The sequence below is a fragment of the Pararge aegeria genome, chromosome 13, assembly GCF_905163445.1.
Source record: "Pararge aegeria chromosome 13, ilParAegt1.1, whole genome shotgun sequence".
In the NCBI taxonomy this organism is placed as follows: Eukaryota; Metazoa; Arthropoda; class Insecta; order Lepidoptera; family Nymphalidae; genus Pararge; species Pararge aegeria.
The window spans coordinates 17,506,170-17,521,643 of NC_053192.1; the positions used below are offsets into that span (position 1 = coordinate 17,506,170).

Sequence of the window (15,474 nt, forward strand, 5' to 3'; positions counted from 1 at the left end):
TCCACAGAGTTCCGCCTGCTTCTATCCAATACATTTGGAACTCCCTACAAAAGACCTATGCCGGCCTGTGAACGTCCATTGAGTGGCTGGCGTTATCGAGCAGTGTTGCCAAACCAAAAAACATTATTATTGAACTAAATTGAAAGCTTATAGCTGTTCAGTTACGCAACCTATAGGTTGTAAGTTACAGCAGTTTTCAATCAGTTTTAATAATAGCTTTAAGGGAATCTGCCCTATCATTTGTTAAGAGGTCTTATGGTTGAGTAATTTAATACTATTGCATCGTTTATTACATACAAGTATAGCTCAAACTAATCTTGGGAAATCAAATGAGCCCCAGTTAATTATGATTAAGGGTGAAGGGTCGATTTATCTCGCCCTCCGGCTACATCCGCTTAAACCCTTACTTCCTATTTGGTGTACATTTGGTAGCAATGAATAATTGTCTAAAATAATATTATGTTATTGATATATCAGAGATAATTCTACTACTCTATTAGTAATGCCTTTGGCTTAATAGTTAACTTGTTCGACTATATATCACGAGGTCCTGGTTTCAGTTCCCAGTTAGGTACAAAAAAAAAGATTTTTCGTAGTGGAATATTGTCAACCTCTCTGGCGCAGTAGTCAGCGCTGTGTCTCACAACAGGTTTGATTCTCCGCAGAGACAATTTGCGAATTTGTAATTTAAAACCGAAAATTATGTGAAGAAATGCAACGATTCAAAAAGAAGCCGCTCACTGTTACAGTCATAGTTCTCACCCAACGCAACAAATTCTTTGTTTCCTTGCTGGCGTATATATAACAGATATGATATAATATGTTAGATATGAGCTGCAACCAAACTGTTTTACCGATTTGGATATCTATAGTCTCCAACTAAGGAAGCAAAGGTGTTTAACGTGAAGTACAAAGGCGTTAATGATAGTGGTTAGAGCTTCGGAATCGCTTTTGTGGATACCGAGTTCGATCTCCGGTACCTCTAACTTTACCGAGTTGTGTGAAGGAAAATATCCTGAGGTAACATGCAAACGTGAAGGCACTGAAGCTGAAATACAAGGTTTCTTAGTTTAGCTTCAGAAGCTTGTAGTAATATATATTTTTTTAGAATTCATGGATGCCCCATCCTATAAAATAAGAAATGTTTTTACTATATTGTTTAGACTTAAGATTTTTGGAAATAAACATTATTATATTATATTATATTATTATACCAGAGAGCTCTCCGTAACGTTCTGAAAAGCTTGTTTAGTCTTCCGCAGTAGTCTAGCTTGCGGCTGTGGAGCCCTCATTCTTAGAGGAGAGCCGTGCCCTGTATTAAGCTGGTGATGGGTTGGACTGCAATCTAACCTGGTGATAAGTGATGATGCAGTCTAAGATTGTAGCGGGCCGGTTATGGAGTCATCATATTAACCCATTACCGGCCCACTACAGGGCACGGGTCTCCTCCCACAACGAGAAGGGGTTAAGACCGTAGTCCACCACGCTAGCCTAGTGCGGATTGGTGGACTCCAAACACCTTTGAGAACATTATGTAGAACTCTCAGGCATGCAGGTTTCCTCACAATGTTTTCCTTCACCGTTTATATTAAACCTATACCCCTTAACGGTTTCTACGCGATATCGTACCGGAACGCTCTTTTGCTTAGCGGCTCAACTTTATCGGTAGGATTATCACTAGCCATGGCTAAAGCAACAAGGCTAAAATAAATTTTTCTTCTTTTTTTTATAGCTGGCTCACCTCGTACTGTGTGCAGTTGAAGCAGTGCCAACAACAACTCTCTCCCTCCACGTACTGCTTGGCCTGGCCCAGCTCGCACTCCGCACTGCATACAGACTCCGGTGGCCGCCTCTCGCCCCACTTGAACTGGATCGCTGCGAGGTATTTATAACAATATAGTATTTCTAAGACAACATATTAGTCTATATAAACAAAAAGTGGATATAAACAGTCGACTTACAAGAAATGGGCATAAATTACTGACATCTGCATATCGTCTGCGAAAGGTGCAGAAGTCATTTGTGGGATTGACTATACGCATTTATATCATGATTCATAAAGTAATTTTGGAACTATCAATGCATAAGTTTAAAGAATGTGTTAAAACACATTTATTACAGCGAGCTTACTATACAATTGATGAATTTCTTAATGACAAGGTTGCTTGGAAGCATCCGGCTCCGCTTTCATCGCTCACAAGTAAATTGTTGATATTGGAAAAGAGCAACTGCTGAGTTTCTTGCTGGTTTCTTCTCGGTAGAATCTGCCTTCCGAACCGGTGGTAGAGTCACTACAAACAGACAGAATTGACGTTTCAGAAGTGCTTATATTAGGCCTACTTGAAATAAATAAATTTTGAATTTAGTATTTTTGAATTTTGATTAGTGCAAAGGTATAAATCAATCCAATCTTTAAGTACTTCTTATTATAAATAAGAAAATGTGTTTGTTTGTCACGCCCTAACTTCACAACTAATTAATTTGACTATTTACTATCATCGATGGCCGATAGGCGCAGTTTGCAGCGACCCTGCTTTCTGAGCCCAAGGCCGTGGGTCTGATTCCCACAACTGGAAAATGTTTGTGTGATGAGCATGAATGTTTTTCAGTGTCTGGGTGTTTATATGTGTATTCTAAGTATTAATGTATACCTAGTATTCATAAAAAGATTCATCAATCATCTTAGTACCCATAACACAAGCTACGCTTACTTTGGGGCTAGGTGGCGATGTGTGTATTGTCGCAGTGTATTTATGTATTATTTATTTATTTTATCATCGATTCAACCAAAGTAAAAATTACAATGATTGTCTATGACCAAAAGATCTCTGAGAAATTTAAATAAAGAATTCCGGAGATGGTTCATTAATAGGCGGGGCGAGTTAATTCTGCAATTAGGGAGATCAAAATATGACGGGGTCTGCTGATCAGGTCGCATGCAAATCATGTTCTCGCGCGGAGTACCCTATTTATTTTTGGCATTTGCCAAATTGGCTTCGAGTTAACAAGCTTAGCTAGCAATATTTTCGTCAATTATGGAAAATTTTCGAGCCTCGGACGTGTTCTATAAAAATATCGTCTGGTACATTAGAATTCGAATTCAAAATTCATTTATTTTAAGTAGGCACTCTTGACACGACAATTTTGTCTGTTTGACAAAGTCAAAGTCAAAAATATCTTTATTAAGGTAGGCCCATAGATGGCACTTATGATGCGTACATGGGATATGTGTTATAAAAACTAAAGCTACGAGGGTTCCAAACGCCTCCTTGTCTGAGAAAAAGCTCACAATAAAGTCATCCGGGTTTTTTTTTTGTTATCACAATCTCACATTGTCCTTTAAAATTCCAATGTGATTTTAACGACAAGAAGCCGGCAAGAAACTCAGCAGTTGCTCTCTTCTAAAATAACCTAGATGTGTTTAATGTGTTTTGATACATTCTTTAAAATATGTTAATGAAAATCTAATATTAAGTTAAGGCTTCAATAATTAAGAATCAACTACGTTATCAAATTAGATCTAAGGAGATATATATTTGTAAGTAATTCATTCAAAGGAAATTGTATACAATTTTACAATAAACTACCAGTTAATATCTTGGAGATGTTTCTTAAAAAGTTCAAAGTTTGTATAAAACGTAAGCTTATAGCAAAACCCTATTAAAGTATTAAGGACAACCTATCTTATCTAGTATAAATAAAAATAAAAGAAGTCCTCGGCATCCTAATGTTGTGGACGCTAATGCATCTACAAAGCGGGTATAATTTCAGTAGGGAAGTCCTGCTGAAATTGACATATTAGGAGACACAATTTGAAGCGAAACAATGTATTGGGTTTTCGATAAGGTGGAGAGATGTCATTTGGTACCAAGATATTTAAAACTGCCACGAAATGCAGCAGACCTGTGGCGTAGCATCGATAGTGGTGGTGATATCCGTAGCATATCTTTTCCATAGCTAGGCTCACGCCATACCAATTTCCCATACAGGTATGATGCTTTTATTTTGCAAAAAGTACAACGTTGCTAGTAGACGAGATTATATATATTTTTCATGTTTAGTAAGTACCTACGTCATTATTTAAAAAAGCTCAAAAATCTAAACAGATTGTTTGTATTAATATTAAATGATAGGTGAGCGTTTGTGACTTATTTAAGTTGGTATCAAACCCGGGACTTCCTGAGACCCTTGCGTTCACCACTGCGTCACAGAGATCGTGAAAGAAGATCTATAGATTTAAGATTTACTTTGGGGCTCTTACTTCCAATAAAAGGATGAAGTACTAAGATCGAATCAGACCCTTCGGGGTGCTGAAATAACAAATGAACATGAGATATCAAACGTAAAATCGAATTCCAATTACGAGCTCAATATTCAGCAATATATTATTATGCTAATATTATATTCGAAGCGCCATTACTCCAGTAAATTAAACTTCATGTCAGAGACAGATCAGAAAATTGATCAAAACTTTCATTAAAAAGCGTACGATAAAGTTTTCGTGAGATTAACTTAGATCTAAGATATTCTAGTGCACTGACTTTACTTCGCTAGACGTTCACTGAAGAGCTTAACTTTAAAACCACAATCTTTAAATGACTACGGGAAATGCGATATAAGATATAGCTAGGATGGTAAATGTTTACCCAACTACCCCAGAAGGATTCTTAGGTATTTTGGATTAACGTTATGGGAACTGTTAATGTATTAATCTATTATATACCATGCTAGTATAATAAATACGTTTGGTTCCTTATTTAAGTATTTATTTATTACTAGCTGTTGCCCGCGACTTCGTCTGCGTTTGATTTTGTTTTTAAAGTATTCAGTATCGCTAGCCTTAAATGAGTATAGTTGTATATACATACATGACTGTCAATTAATTATAGACAAATAATTTGCAATAAAATAAAATTGTGACTTTACTTAAAGATCTAAGCTATCCTATCTCTTAAGTTGGACCAGACTGCTCACGTTGTGCCAATTTAATTGAAAATCGGTTAAGTAGTTTAGGAGTCCATCGCGGACAAACTTCGTGACAGGAGATTTATATATATTAAGATAAGATTATAAATGTTTTGTACAAATCCTATGGGAACCCTTTATTTACCTGTAGGTCTAGCATGGGCAGGAGACAATTATCTCCCCGGGGAAAGGATAAAAATATATTTTCTCCCACAGCTTCATTAATGCTCAGAGCACTGGCGCACAAGTGGAAATAATAAAAATATATATGTAATAATAAACGGGGGGAAACTTCTCCTATTCCATGTTCCCGCGCTTCAGCAGGTGGACACGTTAATTATATCCCCTGTCAGGGGATATAATCGGGGGATACAATTTTTTTTCTCCTGCCCATGCTACCTACTCTCCGTCATTTACCAACTCTTTGCCATAAATCAAGTCGATTGCTTAGTTAAGGTGTAAAGTAAAGACAAACAAACACACTTTCGCATTTATATTATTAGTATGAAAGTGGGGATTTGTTTGTTTGTTAACTATGTTCAGCGTGACCACTTAACCTCTTGTCGGGATTTTAGACAGAAAGCATGTATTTCGCCGGTTAACCATTTTCAAATATAAATTTTAGATTATATTTACTCTCTTAATTCTTTGTCCTTCTCATTTAATTTAATGAGGAGGAAAAAAGAAAATTGGGCTAAAGATATAACAGAGTGGTATCATAGAGATGGTAAGAGAAGAAGGGGAAGACCATTCCGAAGGTAGGAAGACGACTTAAGAGCGACAGCAGGACCTCTGTGGACAAGGAAAACTTGGGGGAGGCCTATGCTAAAGCAAGACAATCATGCGTTATTGGTGTCTCGATAAGTAAATAATCAGTGAGATAAGATTGTTGAAAAGGCTATAAATAAATAAATAAAAAATTCTTTGTCTTATATATCATTAATAACCTATTATGTCTTTGCTGGACTAAAGGCCTTTCCCAACGAGAGAGTTTACCTATTGATTATGGGCAGACAACGCTGGGTGCATGGGTTGGTGGTCGCACTAAATGGTAGTAGTAACACAGAGTACGCTGCTTTTTTGCTGTTTTTCTTTTTTTTTCTTATCTGGAGGCGTAGGTGTCAAGCCTGCGCCTGTAATGACACCGGCAACGACGCTCTAAGACCGGAACACAGCATTGCAACAGCACTGTTTAACGGCAGAAAGCATGGCGATAGTACTTCCCCGGACGAGCTCTGTCACAAAAAGCACTACTGCTATTATTATTCATTACCACTGGACCTGCTGTCTTTCTTTTTTTATTCAACTGATTAACGCCACTTGGGCCTGCCAGTTGTGAAGCTGTAATACTGGTGAGGTAAGTAACAAATTGTGTGGGTTTGTTTACCGTCTAAATGAAGCTGCAGTTCGGTGTCGAGGTACTGCCCCACCTTCACCCAGTGGTAGGCTCCTCGGGACACCTGCTTGAAGTGGAGGATGTTATATCGCGCCGGCCCGTCCCCGTTGGCGTCGAAGCGGAACTCGTCGCCGCTTAGACCTGATTAAGGAATACAATTTTTTGGATTAACGTTATAAATAAATATACTATGACAATAAACACATCGGCATCTAGCCCCAAAGGAAGCGTAGCTTGTGCTATGGGTACTAAGATAGCTGTTGAACATTTTTATGAATATAATACACATAAATACTTAAAAACACTCATGTTCATCACACAAACATTTTCCAGTTGTGGGAATCGAACCCACCGCCTAGGACACAGAAAGCAGGGTCGCTGCCCACTGCGCCAGTCGGCCGTCCTCTCTCAGTAATAGGAGCTGTCTATAAATCTCACTATTACCCATGCCAGTATAATAAATACGAAAAAGTGTCTGGCTCTTTATTGAAGTTATACTTCTGGCCCCTAAGATACGGGATTTCCTAGTTTAGGGGCAGGATTGCAAAGATTATTGAACTGAGTTTTTCTAATAAATAATATTTATTTCTTTTGAATGATGAGTGTAATTTTTTTACGATGTGCGTGCATAGCGTCACAAAAAACCGACACCCTGTATTTAAGTATAGTTAACACTTTAGTTTTTCAAAAAAGTTTTGACAGTGTGCACTTTAAATTGTCAAAGTCTGCGGGCTAACTCCGGTGACTTGCTGCTGCTGAGCTGATAACTAGATAATGCGTTATAATAAAACTTTCAATGCATAAAATACATTTTTTCTATGTTAGTGTCGTTTTGTCCACAAACGTAGAATAAGGCGAAAGATAACATTTTGGAAAGATTGTTACCTAGTTACGCTAAAGAATTATAACTTCTAACGCGGGTACATAAGTACACAAACGTTTTTTTTACGTTTTTATTAACTGTTACCTGCGTTTATAACGGTTTTGTACAAATCCCGCGGGAACCGTTAACCTACCTGTACCTATATTAATCTACGTCCCTTCAACTAAATCTATGCTCGAAAATCATGTCTAAAATTCTTTAAAAAATGTGTACAAACGTGCTTATTATGACATTATTCTTATCAATAACATAATGTAACTACTGTACTTTACATCTGTAACTGACTTAGTATACGTGTTGGCTAGCTGTAAGTATACTAAGGATATAAATAAATAAATATCATAAAGGTGCGTGTAAAATAACTGATGCGCCATGCTCTAAGCTGTTTCAGCTCAGTTGATTGAGGAAGACTGGGTTGAAGATCAGTTGCAAAATTTTACCCCGATGGACGATGGTAAGTTTAAAAAAATAATAGCTTATGTATCTTTTTTTTTTTGTTTTTTTATTCCACTACAAGTTAGCCCTTGACTGAAATATCACCTGGTAAATGATGATGCCGTGAGATGGCAGCGGGCTAACCTGTTAGGGAGTATGATAGTCATACCCCTAATCTGTTCCTACGCGACATCTCACCAGAACACTAAATCGCATAGCCACATAGCCACTGCCAAAGCCTCCCACCAGACCAGATGAGAGAAAATTCAGAAACTATAAATACCCAAATTGCCTCTGGCGTGAATCGAACCTGGGAGCTCTTACTTAAGTTTACAGCGCTCAACGTTGCGCTAGTTAGGTCGTCAAAACCTGGCCGCGATGTGAATTTAACAATTTAGAAGCAGTGGTCTGTGACTACATCCACGTTTATTTCGACGTTTTAATTTACTGATTCCATAGTAACCATCCATAATTAAAATATCTGTCCTGTTAACTTCAGCCCAGCAATGCCACACCGCCGGCACATAATCGATATCACTCGTAGACTATGTAACAGTACAATGGAACACGTAACCAGGACAAACCGCGGAGCGCGGCTAGGAGCAAATAAAAATATTCTCCTGTTAACACCTACCCATTTTATTTTTAAATGAGCATAAACGTCAAAAAATGTGGAACGCTTCACGATTTTGCGTGTCATCCTTGCGCAGGGGCCATGCTAATCTTCTCTGTATCGTTCCAATTTTAGTATATGTACTGCCGAAGCGAGTACATTAATCAAGTCATCACGATTCTATATATACCAAAATATTTCAAAAACTTCAATAGCGCGATGTAGAACTTATACTTAAAATATACCTTACCGCACTTTTTTTATTTTTTATTTTTATAAATCTAAGTAATAAATGTGATATAGATTATAATAAGTAATTATTTGACTATAAATAATGTTAAGTTACATTAGGAATCAATTTTAATGACGAAGATTATGTTTGGATGTAGCTAGCGCCATCTATGATTGCGTTCGAGCAACTCAGCCTTTGAAACTAGCAACAGTGAGGCCGCTATTCCGGGGACTAGTCGACGTAGCCGTTTTTTAAATTCGAAAGAAAGCTTTTTCACAAATGAAGAAAAACGTATTTGAATTATATACATTTTCTGGAGGATAAGCTATCGAAAGCCAAGTTCTACAGAATTATACCCGTTGATATAATCTACTAGCGACTCGCCCCGGATTCGCATGGAAATTCAAACTTCATACACACATACATTGGTAGGTATGTGTTTAAGAGATTTGAATTTGATATTCGGAAGTTTGATTTCGCGCCCGAAGCGATAGCCCAGTGAGTAGGACTTCGACTTCACTTTCTTCATATCACTTGCTTCAACGGTGAAGGAAAACCACGGGGTTAAGGCCATTGTCCACCACGCTGGCCCAGTGCGGATTGGTGGACTTTGGACGCCTTTGAGGATGTGAAGGATAACTGGTATGCCGGTTTCCTCACGATGTTGTCCTTCATCATTTAAAGCAAGTGATATTTAAATTGTTTAAATTAAAAACGCACATAACTCCGAAAAGTTAGAGGTGCGTGCCGGGGCTCGAACTCGGTCCCCACTAAAGGAAAACCAAAGCCTGACCCACTAGGCTATCACCGTTTCAGATTATGATGAGACTCAGATTATAATGTCAGAAAATTAGGTTATTTCAAAATCAAAACCATTAGTAGCAGTGATGCATTTCGAAACTAAACAAACATACCAAAACTTTTACATTTAGTTATTGTGAGTAGGAAAAAGTTTAACTGGTGGAAGTGCTTTCTTTAACTTGCACTAAGCAATCTTTTAACGTATTATTTAAGTGTAACTGGAAGAATGAAAGTTAAATTAAAGTTACATTTCGCTCCTTTCGATACGTTTTCTCGTTAACTTATCAAAAGTTTAGAGTATTCTATTACAAATAGAACGGACTTTATTTAGTAAAGTATATAATGCGTGATTTCAGTATATTAGTCCAATTGTGTTAGAGGTAGACCTTTTAGTCTCGTCCGGGGAAGTACTGCCGTCAAGATTATTTCTGCCGCTAAGCAACATTGTTGCAATGCTGTGTTCCGGTCTGAAGGGCGTGGTTGCCGGTGTGAAAGCTACGCCTGAGGTTGATGGACGCATTAACCGGGACACGGTGTTTGACAATGACATTTTTCTTAACTCCGGACTGTTACTGAGATGTTTTTATACATACACTTTTTCCAGGACCTCGTGGTTGTATTTAGACAAACAAACCACTTGATGAATAGTACAAGGCAGTATAGTTTGAGGCAGACACAAGATAATCGATTTCGATAGGCGCAGTTGGCAGCGACCCTGCTTACTGAGCCCAAGGCCGTCGGTTCGATTCCCACATTTGGAAAATATTTGTGATGAATAAGAATGTTTTACAGTGCCCAGGTGTTTATCTGTTTATTATAAGTATTTATGTATATTTTTCATAAAAATATTATTAACCATAACACAAGCTACGCTTACTTTGGGGCTAGATGGCGATGTATGTATTGTCGTATATTTATTGTATCTATGTCTACGTGTTTTTATACTCTCAGAATTTTGTACATAAGCTTTACAAAGTTTGTTTGATACCAACAAAAAAGAAGTAGTAAAATAATGTAGTTTATTATAAAGCATATTATGGTTGAAATTATACTAAAGCTACAGCTTCTGGGATAAAATAGTTTACGAGATTACCCTCGGGACAAAATACGAGTATGTCTAAAGGCAGCGACTTTGCGGACACATTGAAAATTTTCCCAAAGCAAACAAGGAGGTTTTTCCTGGTTGCGTAATGTAGTATTTAAAGGAAAAAAATAGTTTATTACAAAGGATATTATGGTTGAAATTATACAAAAGTAAAATATATTGTTTATTATAAATATTTGAATGAATGAATGAATTAATTAATTAATATACTTTTTTTATTGCACACCTCAAAAAAAACATAAAAAAGAAAAGTATAACAAAACTGGCGGCCTTATAGCGATTTCTTCCAGGCAACCAATGGCAAGAAAACATATACAGAAATTAGTTAGGTGGTGCACATATACTTATACCCATAAAATAAATATTTCATTAGTTAAATTATAAAATATATATAAAACAATATATACTAAAAACAAATAAATAAATACGTAACTACCAATATAAATATAATATTTAAAAATAATATAATAAATCAAATACGAAACAAAATAAATAAAATAACTAATTATCCTAATTATATTATTATAAATATATATATATATATATATATATTTCTTGTGTGCGTGTGTATGTCACAGACCTCCTCCTAGACGGCTGGAGCGATTTGAATGAATTTTTGATGAATTTGAAATCTCAAGATCGATCCCCGGTAGCGACAATGTGGGAATAATAACAAAAAAATCTGGTTGGTTCTGATGGGATTTGTTTTCTACGCGGCATCGTTCTGGTTGTTTTATAATAATTATTGACTTACTTAGCAGATGACGTACCTGATGATACGTGGAAAACCATCGCCAATATCGCCTAACAGAGCAACACTTCGAAGGGCATGCCTTTGCATGCCATGCCTTGTGGTACTCTCTTGGTGGCATGCCTTTAACAGTATGATGGTTACAAGCCACGGCCGAAAGGATCAATGTGTACCAGTCGAGGAGATTTCTTATACAAATAAGTAAGGTCAGTAGTTAAGCCACTTACCGGTGAAGTTAACTTTCCGAAGATATCGCAGAAGGTCGGCGCCACTGGCTGGCCGCATCGCCTCGCAGAGCCCCGGCCGGCCGCCGCACACCTCTCCGTGCATGTCCCTGGGGGAACAAGGTTTATTCGTTTATTTACACTTTCATCATTACCAACCAATTACAAAACTACTACACACAGTGCACAGATATCTTAGAACGAAAAGGGTTGGCTCTAGCCACCACGTTGGCCTAGTGACAAAAGAAGACCTCAAACTCCTTTAAAGATTATGGAGATTTGCAGGTTCTGCTTACCTCATGATGTTTTAATTCACGCTTAAACCAAGTGATATTTAATTTTATAAATTTAAAATGCATATAAAAATTTTCGGCACCGACAGGATTTGAGCCTGCGATTCTCTGGCAATCGCGGCCTGAGCGTTATAGCGGCTGTTGGTAAACCAATTAACACAGCCGCTATAAGACTGATGTGAAAGGCATATACTAATTTCGGTATCGACGGTAGGAGAGCCGTAGCTTAATTGGAGAAAGCGCTCAGGCCGCGATTGCCAGAGAGTCGCAGGTTCAAATCCTGTCGGTTCCGAAAATTTTTATATGCATTTTAAATTTATAAAACTGATAATTCCTCCAAGTGTAGGTAAAAACACTAATAAAATTATAAGTGCTATTTAATTGTTTTAATTACACACGTACTGTAACAGAGAAGGAACACATCGCTATGAAATATTGGATAGAAGCAAGCGTTACTTTGAGGAAATCCAAGATATATTATGAAAATTAAGCTTAATTTGCTAAACGCAGAGCAAAGCAGGAGTATTGCATTCTCAAACATAGAATTAAGAACGTACAGAAACCGTGTACTCGACTAATATTGAAGCATCAAAAGACACTCCACTTTAGTAGCGTTTCTCGAACAAACGGATGGTCACTTCATTCCGTTTAGCAGTTGACAGTAATTATTTTACCTCTAATATTCTAAACGTTTACTATGCGCAAATGAGAAAAAGTTTGTGTGCTAGCTAAATTTTGCGGATGTGTAGTCAGACGAGCGCGAGGCGTTTTCACAGTTTTTGGACACAATGTACTCAATAAATAATGAGGAATGAGGGTTCTGTTTGTTTTTGATTCTATGTTCTCAAAGGCTTGTGAAGGCCACAAATCCTTTCTTGATCAGCTAGGTGGACTACGGCCTAAACTCTTCTCGCTTGAGAGGAGATTGCCTTGCCCCATTGTCGGCCTGTAGTGTTTTAGTACAGATATTGAGGTTTTGAAAGTTCAGAGTCCGCTTGTACAGCCTTTGATGGAAAAATTAGCTTAAAGCCAATGTTGTACAGCTTAGATGATCTACAAAGTGGTTTTAACTCTAAAATCCGTGCCAGTTGTGATAGGAGAAATAGCAATCCCAGCCAGTAGTACTCAGAGCTTATTCGTAGAGGATTCAATAGAGACGTGATTAATTAATTATCTAAACTAATTCCTGAGACAAACAATGCGTAGATTAAGGGGCTTTGATCACTATCTGTATAGACGCAGTTCACATAGGTATGTGAACGTGTAATGTTATGGCGTATACCTGCAAAGGCATGTTGTTGCCTCATTGACCTAGTGGTTAAGCATGGTCTTATAAGTGGGTAGTCCCAAGTTCAATCAACGGCGGGGGCAATTTTGGAATTTATAACTTCTGGATATTCTGAGGTCAGCAGGACTAGCACAGGCAAACAATATATCCCCCGATTATATCCCCTGACAATGCCGACTGGCGCAGTTGGCAGCGACCCTGCTTTCTAAGTCGTAGGCCGTGGGTTCGATTCCCACAACTGGAAAATGTTTGTGTGATTAGCATGATTGTTTTTCAGTGTCTGGGTGTTTATCTGTATATTATAAGTATTTATGTGTATTATATTCATAAAAATATTCAACAGCTATCTTAGTTCTTATAAAACAAGCTACGCTTACTTTGGGGCTAGATGGCGATGTGTGTATTGTTGTAGTATATTTATTTATTTATTTATTATTTAATTAACATGTCCACCTTCTAAAGTCCGCAAACATGGAATAGGAGAAGTTTACCGCGTTAATCTGCTATCATTAATGGATTTTCTTTTTTTTTTTGAATTCTTAACAACGCTTAAAAAAACATTGTTAAAAATGTATAAGAAAAAACATCCACCCTCCGCTTGCGGGGCTTTTGAATGTCAAAACAAACGGCGGTCAGGGCTCTAGAGTGAGGAACCTCCTTACAATACGCGCCGTTTCAAAAACTACTGCCTTCTGTATCCGACCCTTGATCCAATAACCAAGCGAAAGCTTCTTAAGATGTTGGTGGAAGCTTTTCGCGAGAAGACCATTGACTGAAACGACGATCGGAACAATAACGGTTGACTCAACATTCCCCATGGCGGTAATCTCGTAAGCAAGGAACAAAAATTTAGATACTTTTCCCTTTTCACAAATACGACGTTTATTATTACACATATATATTATTTGGATATTATTTCCACTTGTGCGCCAGTGCTCTGAGAGTTGATAAAGGTGTGGGAGAAGATAAATTTATATCCTTTCCCCGGGGAGATAATTGTCTCGAGCCCATCCTAGCCGTGCTGGTGTGGCTAGACACTACACCAAGCGCCCTGCCACGCGATTAAGCGTTCTGATACGACACCGTGTATTAACCGGTTACGTTGGGTTTAATATCGCTACAGAATAGCCCGCTACCATCTTAGACTGCACCGGCACTAGCGACCAGGTGAGATTGCATTCGAGGGTTAACTTGTAGTAAAATAATATTTTTTAGCATTGGATTAAGAACCCTCGTAGCTTTAGGTTTAAGTTGGAGAACGAAGTTTTTACCATCCCCTTACTCATATGTACACATATATAAATAAATAAATAGACTACGACAATACACACATAGCCATCTAGTCCCAAACTAAGCGTAGCTTGTGTTGTTTTATATTTTACTAGCTGTTGCCCGCGACTTTGTCTGCGTTTGATTATGTTTTTTGATGTGGCATTTATTTTGTTTTAGTTCTAAAGAAAATTAAAGTATTCAGTATCGCAAAGCCTCTGTCCTCTATCTCCAACCACAGTTTGGGCAAAATTAAACACATATTATAACCTCTATAGTAAAAAATAATTATTTCAATTGGTTATAATTTGTCGGAGTTATGGTGTAAAATCGTCGAACACTTTCATCATCTCTCCCAAAGGAACCGAGCCTAATGTCTGGATAAAAAGTATGCTATATTACTTCTAACACTTTCAGGAATATGCGTACAAAGTTTCATGAGGATCGGTTAAGTAGTTTTTGCGTGAAAGCGTAACAAACAAACTTACATTGACATTTATAATATTAGTAGGGATTTATATACTTGTATCATTATTGATTACAACACCAACCTCTTCTATGCTTTTTCCTTTTACGCCTTTGGTTGCCTGGAGGAAATCGCTATGTAGTGATAAGGCCACCGAATTGTAAGTTTATATTCTATGTTTATATCTCTGTAACTACTTTTTTCTTTGGTGTACCATAAAAGTGTATTTATTCATTCATACATAGTATTATTCAAAAACAATAGTACGTAGAACGCTATTAAATACACAAAGCCAATTTATCCACTATGTGTTGCTTCTACCGCTGCCAACGCTCAAGTGATCACCGCTCTATTGTGGCGGCCATATTTATTTAACTGTGCATGTCAGCAATCTAGTCAGTACCGTACATATTACACGCTTCCTGTGATAGGCCTACATGAATAAAGAGATTTTGAATTAGGAATTTGTTACGATTTGTGAGTTGGTAATGCCGTAGATTCGGATCGCAAAAACCTGTCGTGAACTTTACGATGAAGATTTCAATTTCCCGTTGACGTTCTCGAGTAGCGGTAACATTGTGGCAGCGCTCGCACCGCAATGTATTCAGAGTGAAAAGGTGCTCCACTTTCCCATTTCAGACACGTTTATTCGTTTCTTACAATTTTCAAGTAGCTGTCATGTAGAAAATAAAGTGCATAAACAACAATGGCTTCATAACATATAGGTAAATAAAAAATAAAAATAAACCCCAA

General features: G+C 37.5%; 1 protein-coding gene and 1 non-coding gene across 2 annotated transcripts in view; both read right to left on the reverse strand.

The window, feature by feature from the left end:
• Window positions 1-15,474, reverse strand: part of LOC120629004 (metabotropic glutamate receptor 2-like) — a 120,144-nt gene that overhangs the window by 24,867 nt on the left and 79,803 nt on the right. Inside the window, exons 8-10 of the mRNA XM_039897721.1 lie at window positions 11,409-11,515; window positions 6,353-6,502; window positions 1,742-1,875 (exon numbers count right to left, since the gene is read on the reverse strand). Coding sequence (XP_039753655.1) covers window positions 1,742-1,875; window positions 6,353-6,502; window positions 11,409-11,515 — 391 coding nt within the window. The remainder of the gene's footprint in view (window positions 1-1,741; window positions 1,876-6,352; window positions 6,503-11,408; window positions 11,516-15,474) is intronic.
• LOC120629061 lies at window positions 8,345-8,451 on the reverse strand. The gene has a single exon (XR_005658981.1). It is a non-coding gene; the product is annotated as a U6 spliceosomal RNA (small nuclear RNA).